The sequence below is a fragment of the Eriocheir sinensis genome, chromosome 57 (assembly GCF_024679095.1).
Source record: "Eriocheir sinensis breed Jianghai 21 chromosome 57, ASM2467909v1, whole genome shotgun sequence".
NCBI lineage: Eukaryota > Metazoa > Arthropoda > Malacostraca > Decapoda > Varunidae > Eriocheir > Eriocheir sinensis.
The window spans coordinates 3,417,732-3,436,094 of record NC_066565.1 but is presented as its reverse complement, the minus strand read 5'-3'; the positions used below and the strand labels follow the sequence as shown (position 1 = coordinate 3,436,094).

The following is an 18,363-nucleotide window of genomic DNA, read 5'->3' as shown; positions in this document are numbered from 1 at the left end:
AAAGCTCTGAGCTATTTTGCGGTTGTGGCAGCGGGTGTTCAACACACTTTGAAGTTTTTTTCCTTTTAGTGATTTAATGATTTGCGACAAAGTTAGTAGATTATTTCAAAACACACCAAAATCAACCAGAAAGAAATAGTTTCTTCAGATAGTGTCTCACGGGTGACAAACTAGAAATTTACTGATGCTTCATTAACCCTTAAACTGCGGAGGACTAAATGCCGGATATTTTTCCTTCGCGAGTTAATATTAACATTATAATAAAAAGTGAAAATATAAATCTAATAGTATGTCATCAATGAGAAAAATGTAATTTGATGTATCTATTACAGCAGTTCAGAGTGGTACATGAATAATTAGAGCAAATAATAGGCCCTAAAAATTTGCGCGCTTTCCAAAGTGACATGTCGTGTAGAATGAGGTGGAGCGGGTGGAAGCGGTGGACATCTGCCTGCGTGGCTTCTCTCTCTCTCTCTCTCAATGCCTGTGTAAACATTCATTGAGAGAGAGAGAGGGAAACAAACAAACAAATGCAGAGAGAGAGAGGAAAAACAAACAAACAAATGCAGAGAGAGAGAGAGAGAGAGAGAGAGAGAGGCCTAACTTATCACCCCTCCTCCTCCCTATGTGTGTGTTGAATGGTGTGTGTGTGTGTGTTTGTGTGTGTGTTGCATTTATAATAACCACAGACATCTCGATCTTGATCGTGTCCGACTCCAGTCATTGTCCTGGTCTTACACGTATAGGGCACACACACACACACACACACACGGAGTGTTTGGATGAGTGAAGGAAGGGAGGGAAAGAGGGTGGGATGAAGTGTGTGTGTGTGTGTGTGTGTGTGTGTGTTTAAACTTACAGGCCTATCGTATCTTCCTGCCAGCTCGCCTTTCTTCTCTCTCTCTCTCTCTCAATCAGGTAATGAACTATAATGATGTAAAAGAAATCTGATTTACACCATGGACCAAGACAACCGGGGCTTTCCGCACACACACACCTGTGTTCAAAGAAGCTTACTGTTACGTATTTTATTCAAGTTATAATTCAAAATTTGCAATCTAGTCTGCCTTGACAACCTCCATTTTCTCTTCCACTACTACGTTTTCTATTATGTTATGGTAGATTACTACCCAGTGGGTCAGGAGAGTTTCCAGGCGCCTCCTACATTTCCACAGACACTGTAATGAGGGCCTTATCGTAAAATTGCAGGCTCTGGTGAAGGTATGAGTAAGTTGTCAGTGATCAGAACACATTTGAAAAGGAACTGCGCCAGGAAAATTCAATACGTACGCCCGTGAAAATTCATGATTATATAAGCGATCACAGCGTCACGGGATCGGAGAGGCTTGATTAAATAAGCAATTGCAGCGTTTTAAGGGTTAATACCTTCATACTGTAATGGGGGGTCGCCTCCCCTCTGGTATGGATGAAACTGCATGGTTTCCATACATGGTGAAAAAATCCCAGAATGTATGAAATTTCCCTACATAAAGGTAAATGTAAGGAATTTCCCTACATCTAGGGTATTTTCCAACCCCCCATAACTCAAAAACTACCTGTGTTTGCGACGCATTTCATGTTTACCGCCGCGTTCCCCGCATCTCAAAGGACCCCTAGCCAATTTTGGTTGCGAGGGGTGAGTACGGGCAACACTAGAACAATACCGGTGCCGCCCTGTGAGGGCTGCACGGCGCGTCAGGTGACCCACCTTCCTGAGGAAGGCGCCGGTGGCTGCTGCTTCCTGCCGTGAGGGGTGGACGCCTGCCAAGGTGGCCACGTCCAGGGAGGGGGTTGGCGGCACTCACTGGGCGGGGCAGTGCAGCAGGGGGTGCTCGATGGCGCAGAGGGTCGGGGCCAGGCGAGTGTTGTCAGGCCCAGCAGCCTTCTTCTTCTTTTGACCTGTACCGCTTTGAATCGCCTCTTCTTCTTCTTCTTGTTTTTTTTTATGGGGCTAGTTAGGCTATGGGACCACAGCCTCTAGAGCCCCGTCAGTAGTAGTCGCTATCCGGTGTTGTTTTTGGTCGCCTCTTGGGTCCTCCTCAACACTCCTATACTTCACAGCACACACTGAGTCACCTCACAGTGTTGCTTCACAGGCGGGGTCGCGGGGCGGCAGCAAGTTGTCGATAGGGACTCTTGCCTTTGTAAGGACACCCCGCCTTCTTATCTGGATCTGGATAATAATGCGCAGGGCACCTGTATGGTGCATAACACGCATTGTGGGGGCCTTCTTCTTGGGTGCAGCCACACTGAAGGCCACGTCCAGGCCGCGGGACGGTTCCCAGTGTTGGTGTATCATCCAAGAGTGTAGCAGCAGCTCCTTGCTCCTGGCCCAGCGCTCTTCCACCACAGCCTAACTAGCCCCATAAAACACCTTAGAAGAAGAAGGCAAGAAAAAAAAATACACAGGTGCTGACCTACACCCCCCCTTAGGTCTCTCTCTCTTGGCACATGACTTGATGCTCTACCTCACCCCTGTGCTGTCCAAATGTCTCATGCAAGAGTTAACTAACACCTTCATTCAACTGTCTCATGCAAGAGTTAACTAACACCTTCATTCCCTCACCCCTGTGTTGTCCAAATGTCTCATGCAAGAGTTAACTAACACCTTCATTCCCTCACCCCTGTGTTGTCCAAATGTCTCATGCAAGAGTTAACTAACACCTTCATTCCCTCACCCCTGTGTTGTCCAAATGTCTCATGCAAGGGTTAACTAACACCTTCATTCCCTCACCCCTGTGTTGTCCAAATGTCTCATGCAAGAGTTAACTAACACCTTCATTCCCTCACCCCTGTGTTGTCCAAATGTCTCATGCAAGGGTTAACTAACACCTTCATTCCCTCACCCCTGTGCTGTCAAAATGTCTCATGCAAGGGTTAACTAACACCTTCATTCCCTCACCCCTGTGCTGTCAAAATGTCTCATGCAAGGGTTAACCAGCACCTTCATTCCCTCACCCATGTGCTGTCAAAATCCCCATGCAAGAGTTAACCGGCATCGTTTAATATGAAAATTAATGTAGCCGCCTCACATTAATTATTATTATGGCCTTCCTAAATATCTGCTGTAGAAACTACAACTTGTTATGAACAGAGCTGCAAGGCTAATAAAGGGTCTGCCCCCCCCACATAATCAAGCTGTTTACGCAGTAAATTGGTACGACCGGGAACTAAAACCTTCGCAAGTGTGAAGCAAAAGAAGTATCCTATGCAGTACCCATGCTATTTTTTCGGTATATTAGAAGCAGTTGTTAGCTAGATTAGCCCAGGATTTTTATTTGGACACCACCATGTCAGTGAGACACAGTACAGAACGGTATAGACTCAATGATCCCAGGGTCAACCTGGAACTGGGTTTCAGAGCATTTGAAAAGAGTGTCCCGCGGCTCTATAATGAGTTACCCGGGACATTAAGAACAGTGGCAGTCTGGTAATCTTCAAGAAAGCACTGAAGACTCACTTATTCACTAAATCCTACGACTTCACAAATATGAGGATTGAGGACAACTTTAATATTACTGTTATAATGTTAGTGGCCCTGTGGAGTGCTGCTACGGCGGAGGACCAGGGCCTGAAACCTCATCACCGGTAACGGTAACATGAGTAATTCTGACATCAGCCATGTGTTGTAATTCCTCTATTTTTATCTGTCAATTTATTTGTGTGATTTTGATCAAAGTAACAGATTTCTGGGAGGTTTGCAGGCTTGGGTAAGACATGTAGGAGAGCAGGAGAGCAGTTTGTCAAGTGGGCTGGTCGATAAATGGGTATCTGGGGAAACCTGGGGAAGGTAAACTGTGGTAACCCGGATGTCACACTGGCCCTGTGTCCCGGGGTAATGGGCTCCCTCCCACCACAGACTCAAGGGCCAATGTTACGGAGATGAGCACTGAGGCCACGCGCTGCTACAGCGTATGCCCCCGACTTTACCTTTACTTGCCACCCAACACTCGGGGTCCTGAGAGAAACTTCCAAGGCCGTACACAAGACATGAAACCCAGAACACACAACACAAGACAACACTGGAATAAAGGGGCTTGGGTTTGCTGGAGCCGCCCTGTGTAGCATTGCCCTTCCAGCCTCCTGCACACTCCTTATGTTCCTGTCATCACTAAGCTCATTGTCACCACTGTCACTACCATATCATCATTATCCCTATTATCACCACCACACCATCATTATCACATTATCATTAGAAGCATATCAACTTCCTCCTCTTCATCTTTGTTCCTGTGTGCTGCAGGTTGGCCCGATGGCGGCCGAGGACAGGAGGAGCTTCTTGCCCGAGGAGTGGGCCAACGAGGAGAGGATGCGCGTGTTGATGGGGCCCATGCCGGAGGGGGCGCAGGATGAGGTGGCCAGGGCCGCACGACACACCTTCTGGGGCGCTGCTGTCCATGCCTGGTGCCAGGACACACTCAGGCCTTGCTTTACCCTCCAGGTGGGAGTCACTCATGCCCTCTGTGGGTGAGGGTGTTGTCTGGCCTTGTAATGGTGGAATAGAAGAACACTAAATAAATAAAAGTCTATATTCTTTGGGAAGCACACAGAACATGAATGTGTACTTGTGGGTGCGGTACAGGACGGGCCTGAACTGGCATGAGAGGCACAGGCACTAACACTACTCCTTTCCACCGCTTCTCCCCGGGAGCAGGAGTGCCAGGCCGCCTTCCGCCGCGGCACCCAGGTCCCCCAGTGCCTGCCCCAGGTGCTGCACCACATGCTGAGGTGGGTGCCGCCCACACCTGCGCTGGCCTCCACGCACCTCTTGTCCTTAATGTCATCAGGAACTGTTTGAGATTTTCATTATTTTATAGTGGCCAGATTTTTAGAAAGAATCGTGTGTGAGTGAATAATTCCCGTGGATCACAGAGATGATGAAGAATTGGCTTGATGCCGGCAATACAGTTCATTTATGTCTTTGCAATGGGACTTTTCCCTCCCACTAACTGCAGTTTTGTGATGACATGTACAGCAGTCTGTATACTGCTTGATAAGTACACTAATTAAATATGCCTGCAAAGTAAATGGAGATTTTTTTCTTTTTTGACAATCAAGTAATTTCACTTTATATGATTACTTTATATTATAGTGAGGGAGTCATCAGGCCTTGAGGTATCCACCCCTCCCCCCAGGCAGAGTGAGGTGCTGCCGCTGGACCAGCTGAGCCTTGGGGAGCCCCAGGCCGAGTCTTGGCTTGGGTGGGGCCGGCGGGTGCTGGTGGCCCGCCCCACACAGCTGGCCTGGGGCACGCTGAAGAGGGCAGTGGGCCGGGACAGCCTGCAGGGGGCGACGCTGGTGTGTGTGGCTGTGCTGCAGGTATTTACCTAGTTGTAGTTTCACAGGGCCTGGGCCTTACGCTCGTGTGGTCCTGTCTCCATATCTACATTTATCCAACTTTTCTTTAAAGCTTTGCACACTCCTCGCCAATACTACATCCTCACTTAGTCTGTTCCAAACCTTTATATTTCTTTATGTCTCTCAAGCACCTTCCCTTCCTCAACTTTTTACTGTGTCCTCTTGTGTTCCTGCTGGTAATTCCTTCTTTTCGTAGTAACTCCTCGTTATCTACTTCCATTTTGCTCAATAATTTATAAGTTATTATTAGGTCTCCCCTTTCTCTTCCTTGTTCGAGTGTTGGTAAGTCCATTTCCTTTAGTCTTTCCTCATATGTCAATCCCTCCAGCTCTGTACCCATTTTTGTTGCCATCCTTTGTATTCTTCCTAGTTTCTTTACGTGTTTCTTCTTATGGGGGAGACCACAGTGCCTCCGCATATTCCAACTTTGGTCTGATCATAGTGGCAGAGGTGGGCAAGTGTGGTACTTAGTGCGGTAGTGCTACACCCCCCACACCCCCTCCCTCAACACACTCAACACACCCTCCCTCCTCTTGATGTGCCCACACCCCCTCCCTCAACACACTCAACACACCCTCCCTCCTCTTGATGTGCCCACACCCTCCCTCAACACAGTCAACACAATCTCCCTCCTATTTATGTGCCCACACCCCCTCCCTCAGCACACTCAACACACCCTCCCTCCTCTTGATGTGCCCACACCCCCTCCCTCAACACACTCAACACACCCTCCCTCCTCTTGATGTACCCACACCCCCTCCCTCAACACACTCAACACACCCTCCCTCCTCTTGATGTGCCCACACCCCCTCCCTCAACACACTCAACACACCCTCCCTCCTCTTGATGTGCCCACACCCCCTCCCTCAACACACTTAACACACCCTCCCTCTTGCTGTGCCCACACCCCCTCCCTCAGCACACTCAACACACCCTCCCTCCTCTTGATGTGCCCACACCCCCTCCCTCAACACACTCAACACACCTCCCTCCTCTTGATGTGCCCACACCCCTCCCTCAACACACTCAACACACCTCCCTCCTCTTGATGTGCCCACACCCCCTCCCTCAGCACACTCAACACACTATCCCTCCTCTTGATGCCCACACCCACCCTCAGCACACTCAACACACCCTCCCTCCTCTTGATGTGCCCACACCCCCTCCCTCAGCACACTCAACACACCCTCCCTCCTCTTGATGTTCCCACACCCCCTCCCTCAACACACTCAACACACCCTCCTCCTCTTGATGTGCCCACACCCCTCCCTCAACACACTCAACACCTCCCTCCTCTTGATGTGCCCACACCCTCCCTCAACACACTCAACACACCTCCCTCCTCTTGATGTGCCCACACCCTCCTCAACACACTTAACACACCCTCCCTCCTCTTGATGTACCCACACCCCTCCTCAGCACACACTCAACACCCTCCCTCCTCTTGATGTGCCCACACCCCCTCCCTCAGCACACTCAACACACCTCCCTCCTCTTGATGTGCCCACACCTCCCTCAGCACACTCAACACACTATCCCTCCTCTTGATGTGCCCACACCCCCTCCCTCAGCACACTCAACACACCCTCCCTCCTCTTGATGTGCCCACACCCCCTCCCTCAGCACACTCAACACACCCTCCCTCCTCTTGATGTGCCCACACCCCCTCCCTCAGCCCCCTCTACACACGCTCCCTCCTCTTGATGTGCCCACACCCCTCCCTCAGCACACTGAACACACCATCCCTCCTCTTGATGTGCCCACACCCCCTCCCTCAGCACACTCAACACACTCTCCCTCCTCTTGATGTGCCCACACCCCCTCCCTCAGCACACTCAACACACCCTCCCTCCTCTTGACATGCCCACACCCCCTCCCTCAGCACACTCAACACACCCTCCCTCCTCTTGATGTGCCCACACCCCCTCCCTCAGCACACTCAACACACCCTCCCTCCTCTTGACATGCCCACACCCCCTCCCTCAGCACACTTAACACACTCTCCCTCCTCTTGATGTGCCCACACCCCCTCCCTCAGCACACTTAACACACTCTCCCTCCTCTTGATGTGCCCACACCCCCTCCCTCAGCACACTCATCACCTCCTCGTCTGAAGCCCTTGATGCTGTGATATGCACATTGAAGTTGTCATGTTGATGTGAATGTGGAGTTATTCATTGAATCTCGACGCCCTCGGGAACAGACAGGGGTGGTCAGGTCAGTCTGCCAGCGTCCTAATGCCCAGCTGTTGTCAGGTTGAACGGCAAGACTGGGAGAGAGGTTAACCAATTCACCTAACTTGCCATGTCACATATTTGACAAGGCTTTCATAGGAGTTTAGGGCATTTCCAAGGGTAGTTTTATGACCTGGTGGTAGTTTGACCCTTCATCTGTCCTCTGAACCTAGGAAACATATTTGACAAGGCTTTCATTGGAGTTTAGGGCATTTCCAAGGGTAGTTTTATGACCCTGGTGGTAGTTTGACCCTTCATCTGTCCTCTGAACCTAGGACTCACATATCTGACAAGGCTTTCATTGGAGTTTAGGGCATTTCCAGGGGTAGTTTTATGACCCTGGTGGTAGTTTGACCCTTCTTCTGTCCTCTGAACCTAGGAAGCACATATTTGACAAGGCTTTCGTAGGAGTTTAGGGCATTTCCAGGGGTAGTTTTATGACCCTGGTGGTAGTTTGACCCTTCTTCTGTCCTCTGAACCTAGGAAACACATATTTGACAAGGCTTTCGTAGGAGTTTAGGGCATTTCCAGGGGTAGTTTTATGACCCTGGTGGTAGTTTGACCCTTCTTCTGTCCTCTGAACCTAGGAAACACATATTTGACAAGGCTTTCGTAGGAGTTTAGGGCATTTCCAGGGGTAGTTTTATGACCCTGGTGGTAGTTTGAACCTTCTTCTGTACCATGAACCTAAAGAAACACTCATTAGAAGTCGAATGACCCCCTCTTTGACCTTTAGAAATAGCCGATGTGAGAACCGAAAGTGTCTATCATACCAGCCCATGTGTCCTGTATGTGTGATATGTTGCCCCCAGAGGATGTGCAGCACCGTCCTGGAGCGCGTGTGGGCCGAGCGGGGCCGCGACTCCCTCCTCACCACCGAGGGGGAGCTGTATGCCCAGGTGGGTGCGGCTGTGGGATCGGCGGACAATCTGCACCTAGTGGTTGAGGCGCTGGTGGCGGAGGGCCGGGCCGCCACCCTGACCCACCACGGCAACACCTACGTCAAGTTTGTGCTGCCGGGGGACACTGAGCGGCCGGCCATCACACCGCTGGAGCTGGGTGAGTCTTGGGGGCTGCCAGGCGGGGTGGGACAGGGGGAGGGGGTATGTGTGGCCACTCTTCACTTTTATCTTTTGTGGGAGCTGCGATTAGCGGGATTTTTTTTTTTTTTTTTTTTTTTTTTTTTTTTTTACCCGGTAGCAGTGACGGGCCAAATTTGTGGCTTTACCGTGTAGCAGCGACGGGCCAAATTTGTGGCTTTACCGTGTAGCAGCGACGGGCCAAATTTGTGGCTTTACCGTGTAGCAGTGACAGCCCAAACTTGTGGCTTTACCGTGTAGCAGCGACGTGCCAAATTTGTGGCTTTATCGTGTAGCAGCGACGGGCCAAATTTGTGGCTTTACCGTGTAGCAGCGACGGGCCAAATTTGTGGCTTTACCATGTAGTAGCGACGGGCCAAAATTGTGGCATGATATAAACCCCCCAAAATAGATGATACATAAACCAATCACAAATGCGTTGATATATATTTGGAAATGGTTTGTGTGAGTGATGATTTTTTCTCATTTTTCTCGCTTAGAGGGACCATTAAGAAACATGATCCTCGCTGCTACCAGGTTAACACCTTTTTTGTTGCTCTTCAGCTGCTTTCTTAATTGTAAAAAAAAAAAGGTGTGGAGTAGTATGTGTGACAGGTGTGTAGGGCAGGTGTGGGCGGTGGTGAGGAGTCAATTTGCCGCATTCTAAAATATTTCATCGCACATTTGACAAGGCATTCAAAGTTCCCGGCATTTCCAGGGGTAGTTTTATGACCCTGGTGGTAGGTTGGCCCTTCTTCTGTACCATTTGACAAGGCTTTCATTGTTCCTGGCATTTCCAGGGATAGTTTTATCCATACCATTTGACAAGGCATTCAAAGTTCCCGGCATTTCCAGGGGTAGTTTTATGACCCTGGTGGTAGGTTGACCCTTCTGTACCATTTGACAAGGCTTTCATTGTTCCCGGCATTTCCAGGGGTAGTTTTATGACCCTGGTGGTAGGTTGACCCTTCTTCTGTACCATTTGACAAGGCTTTCATTGTTCCCGGCATTTCCAGGGGTAGTTTTATGACCCTGGTGGTAGCTTGACACTTCCATACCATTTGACAAGGCATTCAAATTTCCCAGCATTTCCAGGGGTAGTTTTATGACCCTAGTGGTAGTTTGAGCCTTCTTCTGTACCATGAACCCAGGAAACACATATTTGACAAGGCTTTCGTAGGAGTTGTGAGCATTTCCAGGGGTAGTTTTAAGACCCCATTTGGCAAGGCATTCATTGTTCCCAGCATTTCCAGAGGTAGTTTTATGACCCTGGTGGTAGCTTGACCCTTCCGTACCATTTGGCAAGGCATTCAAAGTTCCCGGCATTTCCAGGGGTAGTTTTATGACCCTGGTGGTATCTTGACCCTTCCATACCATTTGACAAGGCATTCAAATTTCCCGGCATTTCCAGGGGTAGTTTTATGACCCTGGTGGTAGGTTGACCCTTCTTCTGTACCATTTGACAAGGCTTTCATTGTTCCCGGCATTTCCAGGGGTAGTTTTATGACCCTGGTGGTAGCTTGACCCTTCCATAGCATTTGACAAGGCATTCAAATTTCCTGGCATTTCCAGGGGCAGTTTTATGACCCTGGTGGTAGCTTGACCCTTCCATACCATTTGACAAGGCATTCAAATTTCCCAGCATTTCCAGGGGTAGTTTTATGACCCTGGTGGTAGCTTGACCCTTCCATACCATTTGACAAGGCATTCAAATTTCCCAGCATTTCCAGGGGTAGTTTTATGACCCTAGTGGTAGTTTGAGCCTTCTTCTGTACCATGAACCTAGGAAACACATATATGACAAGGCTTTCGTAGGAGTTGTGAGCATTTCCAGGGGTAGTTTTATGACCCTGGTGGTAGCTTGACCCTTCCATACCATTTGACAAGGCATTCAAAGTTCCCAGCATTTCCAGGGGTAGTTTTAAGACCCTGGTGGTAGGTTGACCCTTCCGCACCATTTGGCAAGGCATTCAAAGTTCCCAGCATTTCCAGGGGTAGTTTTATGACCCTGGTGGTAGCTTGACCCTTCCATACCATTTGACAAGGCATTCAAAGTTCCCGGCATTTCCAGGGGTAGTTTTATGACCCTGGTGGTAGTTTGAGCCTTCTTCTGTACCATGAACCTAGGAAACACATATTTGACAAGGCTTTCGTAGGAGTTGTGAGCATTTCCAGGGGTAGTTTTAAGACCCTGGTGGTAGCTTGACCCTTCCATACCATTTGACAAGGCATTCAAAGTTCCCAGCATTTCCAGGGGTAGTTTTATGACCCTGGTGGTAGCTTGACCCTTCCATACCATTTGGCAAGGCATTCAAAGTTCCCAGCATTTCCAGGGGTAGTTTTATGACCCTAGTGGTAGTTTGAGCCTTCTTCTGTACCATGAACCCAGGAAACACATATTTGACAAGGCTTTCGTAGGAGTTGTGAGCATTTCCAGGGGTAGTTTTAAGACCCTGGTGGTAGGTTGACCCTTCCGCACCATTTGGCAAGGCATTCAAAGTTCCCAGCATTTCCAGGGGTAGTTTTAAGACCCTGGTGGTAGGTTGACCCTTCCGTACCATTTGGCAAGGCATTCAAAGTTCCCAGCATTTCCAGAGGTAGTTTTATGACCCTGGTGGTAGCTTGACCCTTCTGTACCATGAACTTAAAAAAAACACTCATTAGACCATGACTCGCCTCCATATGTGCCTAAATAGCTGACGTGAGAGGTGGGAGTGTGTCTGAAAATACTGACTTATGTATCACAGCTGAAACATCACATTCACTTACAGCCAAGAGTGACCTCCAGCGTGCAAAGACCAGAGTGGAGGGAAGCCTGACGTGCCTGGGAGAGGAGAGAGAGGCCCTGCGCAGACAAGCCAAGGTCGCCCTGCACAGTGGCTCCAAGACCGAGGTAAACAATCAAAATTTAAATGTCTCGGCCGCTCAGTTCGTGGAAGTTGCCGGGCTTTTCATGGACTGTCATCTCCCTCTTTTCTTTCTGTCTCCTTCCTCCCTTTACCCTTTTCTCCCTTATAACTTGTCTCACTCTTTTTATTTCCCTTCCTTTTTCTCTCCCTTTCTCCTCCCTCTCTTCCACCCTTTTCTCTCCCTTCTCCCTTTCTTCTCTCTCCCTCTCTTTTCTTTTTTTCTCCTCCCTCTCTTCTTCCCTTTTCTCTCCCTTATTTTTTTGTCTCACTCTTTTTATTTCCCTTCCTTTTTCTCTCCCTTTTCTCTCCCTCTCTTTTCTTTCTTTCTCCTCCCTCTCTTCTTCCATCCTTTTCTCTCCCTCTCTTTTCTTTCTTCTCCCTTTCTTTTCTCTCCCTCTCTTTTTTCTCCCTTTCTATTCTCTCCCTCTCTTTTCTTTCTTCTCCCTTTCTTTTCTCTCCCTCTCTTTTCTTTCTTCTCCCTTTCTTCTCTCTCCCTCTCTTTTCTTTCTTTATTCTCCCTCTCTTCCACCTTTTCTCTCCCTTATTATTTGCATCTTACTCTTTTTATTTCCCCTCCTTTTTCTCCCTTCTCCCTTTCTTCTCTCTCCCTCTCTTTTCTTTCTTTATTCTCCCTCTCTTCCATCCTTTTCTCTCCCTTATTATTTGCGTCTTACTCTTTTTATTTCCCTTCCTTTTTTCTCTCCCTTCTCCCTTTCTTCTCCCTCTCTTTTCTTTCTTTCTCCTCCCTCTCTTCCATCCTTTTCTCTCCCTTATTGATTGCATCTTACTCTTTTTATTTCCCTTCCTTTTTCTCTCCCTTCTCCCTTTCTTCTCTCTCCCTCTCCTTTCTTTCTTTCTCCTCCCTCTCTTCCATCCTTTTCTCTCCCTTATTGATTGCATCTTACTCTTTTTATTTCCCTTCCTTTTTCTCTCCCTTCTCCCTTTCTTCTCTCTCCCTCTCTTTTCTTTCTTTCTCCTCCCTCTCTTCCACCTTTTCTCTCCCTTATTAATTGCATCTTACTCTTTTTATTTCCGGGGGTTTAAGGATTAAAACCAAACAAGCAAGTTCACCTCTACTTGACTCTCATCCCGTTTTCTTTCATCGGAGCAGCATATAGGGTATTATTTTGTGTTGGTATCATTGAGCCGTCTCCCTCGCCGTAAAATAAAAGTTACCGCTTAAAACCAAACAAGCAAGTCCACCTCTACTTGACTCTCATCCCGTTTTCTTTCATCGGAGCAGCATATAGGGTATTATTTTGTGTTGGTATCATTGAGCCGTCTCCCTCGCCGTAAAATAAAAGTTACCGCTTAAAACCAAACAAGCAAGTCCACCTCTACTTGACTCTCATCCCGTTTTCTTTCATTGGAGCAGCATATAGGGTTTTATTTTGTGTTGGTATCATTGTTTATTGCCCTTGAGCTGTCTCCCTCCTAAAACCAAGCAAGCAAGGTCACCTCTCTCCAGGGCTCTCATTCCGTTTTCTTTCATTGGAGCAGCATATAGAGTTTTATTTTGTGTTGGTATCATTGTTTCTTGCCCTTGAGCTGTCTCCCTCCTAAAACCTAAAACCAAGCAAGCAAGATCACCTCTCTCCAGGGCTCTCATTCCGTTTTCTTTCATCGGAGCAGCATATAGGGATTTATTTTGTGTTGGTATCATTGTTTCTTGCCCTTGAGCTGTCTCCCTCGCCATAAAAATAAAGTTAATGCTGAAAACTACACAAATCAACGCTCTCACACGCCACCCCCCCACAGGCTCTCTCAATGCTCAGAAGGAAGAAGCGCATCAACAAATCCATAGAAACCCAGCAGGGCGTCCTGGAGAACCTGACCTCCTGGCTGCTCCATCTCCAGGACGCTGAGACTAATAGGTAAGGGAGAGGAGGGTGCTGGGTAAAGGGAGAACAGGGTGAACAGGGAAGAGAAAGGAGAGATATGCAAGAGAAGAAGGGAGGAAATAGAAAATGTCAAAGCGGAGTAGGAAATAGGAGGAAGGAAAGAATAGGAACTGTCCACAGGTAAAAAAGCATTGAGGGAGAAAAATGCAAAATAAAGTAGAAACTGAAGGAAAAGGAAGGAAAATGAAAAAGAAAGTGGGATAAAGCAGGAAATGTCAAACTGGCGAGTAAGAAATTGATGGAAATAAAGGAAGAAGGAAAGAATAGGAAGAGAGGGAGAAAAATGCAAAATAAAGTAGGAACTGAAGGAAAAGGAAGGAAAATGAAAAAGAAGGTGGGAAAAAGCAGGAAATGTCAAACTGGCGAGTAGGAAATTGATGGAAATAAAGGAAAAAGGAAAAAATAGGAACTGTCCACTGGTAAAAAAGCATTGAAAGAGAGGGAAAAAAATGCAAAATAAAGTAGGAACTGAAGGAAAAGGAAGGAAAATGAAAAAGAAGGTGGGAAAAAGCAGGAAATGTCAAACCAGCGAGTAGGAAATTGATAGAAGGAAAGGAAGGAGAGAATAGGAACTGTCCACTGATAAAAAAACATTGAAGGAGAGGGAGACTGATGCACTATAAAGTAGGAGGTCAGTCTCTCACTCCAACAATTTCCAAAGGGTGAAGAAGTAGGGTGACAGATGAAGGGAGGGCAGCGCTGGAATGACCCCACTCACCCTTTTTATCAACAGACAGGTCCTGGGTGCCCTGAAGGGTGGCGTGGAGGCCCTTCGCACCGCCCTACAAGGAGAAAACTCACCCGACGCAGCGGCCGCCACACTGGACGACTTACAGCAGGTGATGGTGGTAGTGGTGGTACTCTCCTCTCCTCTCTCTCTCTCTCTCTCTCTCTCTCTCTCTCTCTCCTTACTCCCCTATACCACCCTATAACCAACCCCCAATCTGCAGGTCCTCGAGGAGTGCGATGACCTGAACGCTATGGTGGCTCGTAACCCCATGGGTGAGGATGACCTGGGCACCCTGGAGGAGGAGCTGAAGGGGCTGATGTTGCAGGATGTGGAGGCCGAAGGGGAGGCGACGGCAGGGGAAGGTGAGTGCCGTGGGGTGATGTGATGGTTACTGTTGGTTAGGTTATGTTATTTTTTTTTTTTTTTTTTTTTTTTTTTTTTTACCTTCGTTCTTTCTGCCTCCCTTTCTCCCTTCCTCCCTTCTTTCCACTCCCTTTTATCTCCCTTGTTTTTTGTATTTTCTCCTTTCTCTTTCTCCCTTCTTCCTCTGTTCTCCCTCTTCTTTCTCCCTTTTTCCTCTTTTTTCTGTTCTTTCTCCCTTCTTTTTCTTCTCCCTTTTTTTCCTTCTTTCTCCCTTTTTTCTACTTTCTCCCTTCCTTTTTCTCTCCCTACTTCTTCCCCCTTTCTTCCTCTTCTTTCTCCCTTCTTTATTTTTTCCTCCCTTTTTTTCCTTCTTCCTCTTCTTTCTCCCTTCTTTTCCTACTTTCTCCCTTCTTCCCCCTTTCTTCCTTTTTTTTTTCCCTCCCTACTTGCTGTTCTTTCTCCCTTTTTTTTTGTCTTGTCTCCCTTCTTCCTCTCTTTCCTTTCTTCCTTCTTCCTATTCTTTCTCCCTTCTTTCTCTTCTCTCCCTTTTTTCTTCTGCCTCCCTTTTCTCTCCCTTCCTTTTTCCCCCTACTTCTCACTCCCTTCTTTCTCCCTCTCCCTTCTTCTCCCTCCCTTCTTTCCTCTGATTCCTCCCTTCCACCCTTCCTCCTCCCTTCCTCTCCCTTCATATGTGCTGTTTACTCATCTTACTCATCCTTCTGTCTCATTTCTTCCTCTCGTCTTCCTCCGTTCCTTCTGTTTACTCATCTTACTCATCCTTTTGTTTCCTGTCTTTCTCCGTTCCTTCTGTTTACTCATCTTACTCATCCTTTTGTTTCCTGTCTTCCTCCGTTCCTTCTGTTTACTCATCTTACTCATCCTTTTGTTTCCTGTCTTCCTCCGTTCCTTCTGTTTACTCATCTTACTCATCCTTTTGTTTCCTGTCTTCCTCTCGTCTTCCTCCGTTCCTTCTGTTTACTCATCTTACTCATCCTTCTGTTTCCTGTCTTCCTCTTGTCTTCCTCCGTTCCTTCTGTTTGCTCATCTTACTCATCCTTCTGTTTCCTGTCTTCCTCTTGTCTTCCTCCGTTCCTACTGTTTACTCATGCTCCGTTCCCCCCCCAGGGTTGTGGCTGCCTGACGTCCCCTCCACCCCCCCGACGATCACCCCCCAGCACACCCCCTTGCATTCCTGAGACGCCCGTGCCCCAGGAGACCCCCGGTGCCTTACTCAGCGCACACACACGTACACATTCACACACACGCACACATTCACACACACGCGAGGATTACGATTACGAGTATAACACGTGATCGGGCCGTGATGGTGAGTTACACACACACACACACACACACACACACACACACACACACACACACACACACACACACACACACACACACTTCCTCTATGATATGTGCACAATTTTTTACTTTTTACAGTTCCTTTGGAGAGTTGATTTTAAAGATTCAGTGATGATTTTTCCATATTGCATAGTACATGTATTTTATTTATTTTATTTTTTTTTTACATGTGCCAGACTGCTTTTTCTTGCATTATATATAGCGTTGCATATTTTTCTCGCAGTTTTGCTTTTTGTGGTTTTGTTCTGCTGTGATTTTGTACAGTTTTTTTGCACTTGTATTTCATTACTTTAGTTTTTGTCAAGGAGAATGTGCAGAGTAAAGATCAAGGTGTATTGCCAGGCTCATGACACTACCCATGGAAATGAAATGCCAGAATTTTCTCTTCACTACACTCCCACATGACCACCACATGTAACGAAACACACGAGAGATCAATCCAGACAAGGAAAGGTTTGCCGGCGCCAGGGATTGAACCTGTGACCAGCGAGATGGGAGAGCCACTCCTTAACCAGTCGGCCAAAGAGGTGCCCCCCTGGCTGAGTGAGTTATGGGAGGCTCGCCCACCAGGCTTAGTTGCCGCACTACAGAAATACTAACACAGCTTCCACCAAAGCCTTGTCAAACTATCACCAGGCTCATAACACTACCCATGGACACACTAACACAACCTCCACCAAAGTCTTGTCAAACTATCACCAGGCTCATAACACTACCCATGGACACACTAACACAATCTCCACCAAATGAACAAGTGCTAATACTACTGTTTGTCAATAAAGATATTTTAATTAGTACCCATGAAAGTTTTTTTCCATCATTCATCTTTGACGCCTGCTCCAAGGAGCTCCCACCAGGGGATGGCTATGGCAGAGCTTCCAACTTTCTCTATCCAGACACTCCCTCCTTGCCTGCTCAAAGTTTTTCAGGGATCTTTCCCCCTCTCCCTAACGTACTCTTGCACCCTATCCCTCCATTTCACTGGAGGTCGTCCTCTAACATTCCCTCCCTCTATCTCACTCACATACACCCTTCTGGTCATCTTACTCTCCTCCATTCGCTCCATGTGGCCAAACCACTTTAAGGTCTGTCGCTTCACTTCTTCCACCACTCCACACTTCTTCCCTTCACCCCTGTGACACATTCCAAAACGCTCGTACGCACTTTCATTACTCATTCCATCCATTCTACTCACACCACAAGCACTCCTCAAATAAGTCATTTCCACTGCCTGCACTCTAGACCTCTGACTTTCATTCCAGGCCCACGTTTCACTTGCATATGTGAGGGTTGGTACTATTACTGTATTTCTCAAATCCCTCTTTACCTCCATGCTCACACTTCTGCCATTCATGGTTCGTCCCAAAGACCCTACCACCCTTCTTCCTTGCAATGCCCTTTCTCTTGTCTCTCCCTCCGTACCACCATGCTCACACATAACTCATCCAAGGTACTTAAACTCATTGACCTCCTCCATTTCTTCACCATTCAAAATTATTTTGCATTCTTTTTCACATTCAATTCCTACTCTATATGGGCACACAAAATCTACAACCTCACTTCTACTCCGCTCTCAAACCATCAAACTAGTAATAATAACCTAATTTGATACAGAAAGAAGGAAAAAAAAAAGAAAGTAAAAGGAGAGAGGGAGAGAGAGAGAGAGAGTGAGAAAGGTAAAAAAAAGAGAAAAGGAGTAAAAGGAGAGAAAAGGGACACAAGAAGAAGGGTCTTTCCGGTTATACGAACTATCGACTTTTTATTTTTTTTTGCATTTTTCCAATGTATTTTTTTACGTAGAATCCGAAAATTGTTCTCCAAAAAAAATTCATTTTAGGATTTCTACGAAAAAAAAAAATGAAAAAAATAAAAAACCAAAAAAAAAATCGATAGAAGAAGAAGAGAGAGAGAGAGAAATAAAATAAAAGGAGAGAGATAGAGAAAGGAGGTAAAAAAGTAAAAGGAGAGAAAACGGACACAAGAAGAAGAAGAAGAAGATTGAGAAAGAAAAAAAAATATAAGGATAGAGAGAAAGAAAGGAGGCAAAAGCAGAGAAAGAGAGAGAGAGAAAAAAAAGAAAAAAGGATAGATGGAGAAAGGAGGTAAAAAAAGAGAAAAGAAACCAAAAGGAGAGAAAACGGACACAAGAAGAAGAAGAAGAAGATTGAGAAAGAAAAAAAATATAAGGATAGAGAGAAAGAAAGGAGGCAAAAGCAGAGAAAGAGAGAGAGAGAAAAAAAAGAAAAAAGGATAGATAGAGAAAGGAGGTAAAAAAAGAGAAAAGAAACCAAAAGGAGAGAAAACGGACACAAGAAGAAGATTGAGAAAAAAAAATATAAGGATAGAGAGAAAGAAAGGAGGCAAAAGCAGAGAAAGAGAGAGGGAAAAAAAAAGAAAAAAGGATAGATGGAGAAAGGAGGTAAA

General features: G+C 46.9%; 2 protein-coding genes and 1 long non-coding RNA gene across 4 annotated transcripts in view; 1 reads left to right on the top strand and 2 right to left on the bottom strand.

Annotated features, from left to right (window-relative positions):
- Positions 1 to 2,299, bottom strand: part of LOC126984338 (uncharacterized) — a 30,775-nt gene extending 28,476 nt beyond the window's left edge. Inside the window, exons 1-2 of the mRNA XM_050837950.1 lie at positions 2,228 to 2,299; positions 1,709 to 1,977 (exon numbers count right to left, since the gene is read on the bottom strand). Coding sequence (XP_050693907.1) covers positions 1,709 to 1,977; positions 2,228 to 2,299 — 341 coding nt within the window. The remainder of the gene's footprint in view (positions 1 to 1,708; positions 1,978 to 2,227) is intronic.
- Positions 1,941 to 16,736, top strand: LOC126984611 (uncharacterized). Of its 2 annotated transcripts, none has more exons than XM_050838404.1 (10): positions 1,941 to 2,388; positions 4,244 to 4,441; positions 4,655 to 4,728; positions 5,136 to 5,319; positions 8,405 to 8,651; positions 11,443 to 11,564; positions 13,339 to 13,454; positions 14,215 to 14,320; positions 14,432 to 14,573; positions 15,700 to 16,736. In XM_050838404.1, exons 2-10 carry the CDS (start codon positions 4,253 to 4,255, stop codon positions 15,768 to 15,770), a joined length of 1,251 nt encoding a protein of 416 aa, XP_050694361.1. In that variant the 5' UTR covers positions 1,941 to 2,388; positions 4,244 to 4,252; the 3' UTR covers positions 15,771 to 16,736. The 2 variants fall into 2 exon arrangements, with proteins under 2 accessions (XP_050694361.1, XP_050694360.1); XM_050838403.1 differs by having other exon boundaries at positions 1,941 to 2,409.
- LOC126984613 (uncharacterized) lies at positions 7,353 to 8,421 on the bottom strand. The gene is made up of 3 exons (XR_007737131.1): positions 8,280 to 8,421; positions 7,827 to 8,175; positions 7,353 to 7,725 (listed from the first exon to the last, which is right to left on the bottom strand). It is a non-coding gene; the product is annotated as an uncharacterized LOC126984613 (long non-coding RNA).
- Positions 16,737 to 18,363: the final 1,627 nt, after the last annotated feature.

Coding starts and splice junctions, on each gene's coding strand:
- LOC126984611 (XM_050838404.1), top strand. CDS start 4,253: ATGGCGGCCGAGGACAGGAGGAGCTTCTTGCCCGAGGAGTGGGCCAAC. Junction 5,320..8,404: donor TGTGTGTGGCTGTGCTGCAG/GTATTTACCTAG, acceptor TGTTGCCCCCAG/AGGATGTGCAGCACCGTCCT. Junction 8,652..11,442: donor CATCACACCGCTGGAGCTGG/GTGAGTCTTGGG, acceptor ATTCACTTACAG/CCAAGAGTGACCTCCAGCGT.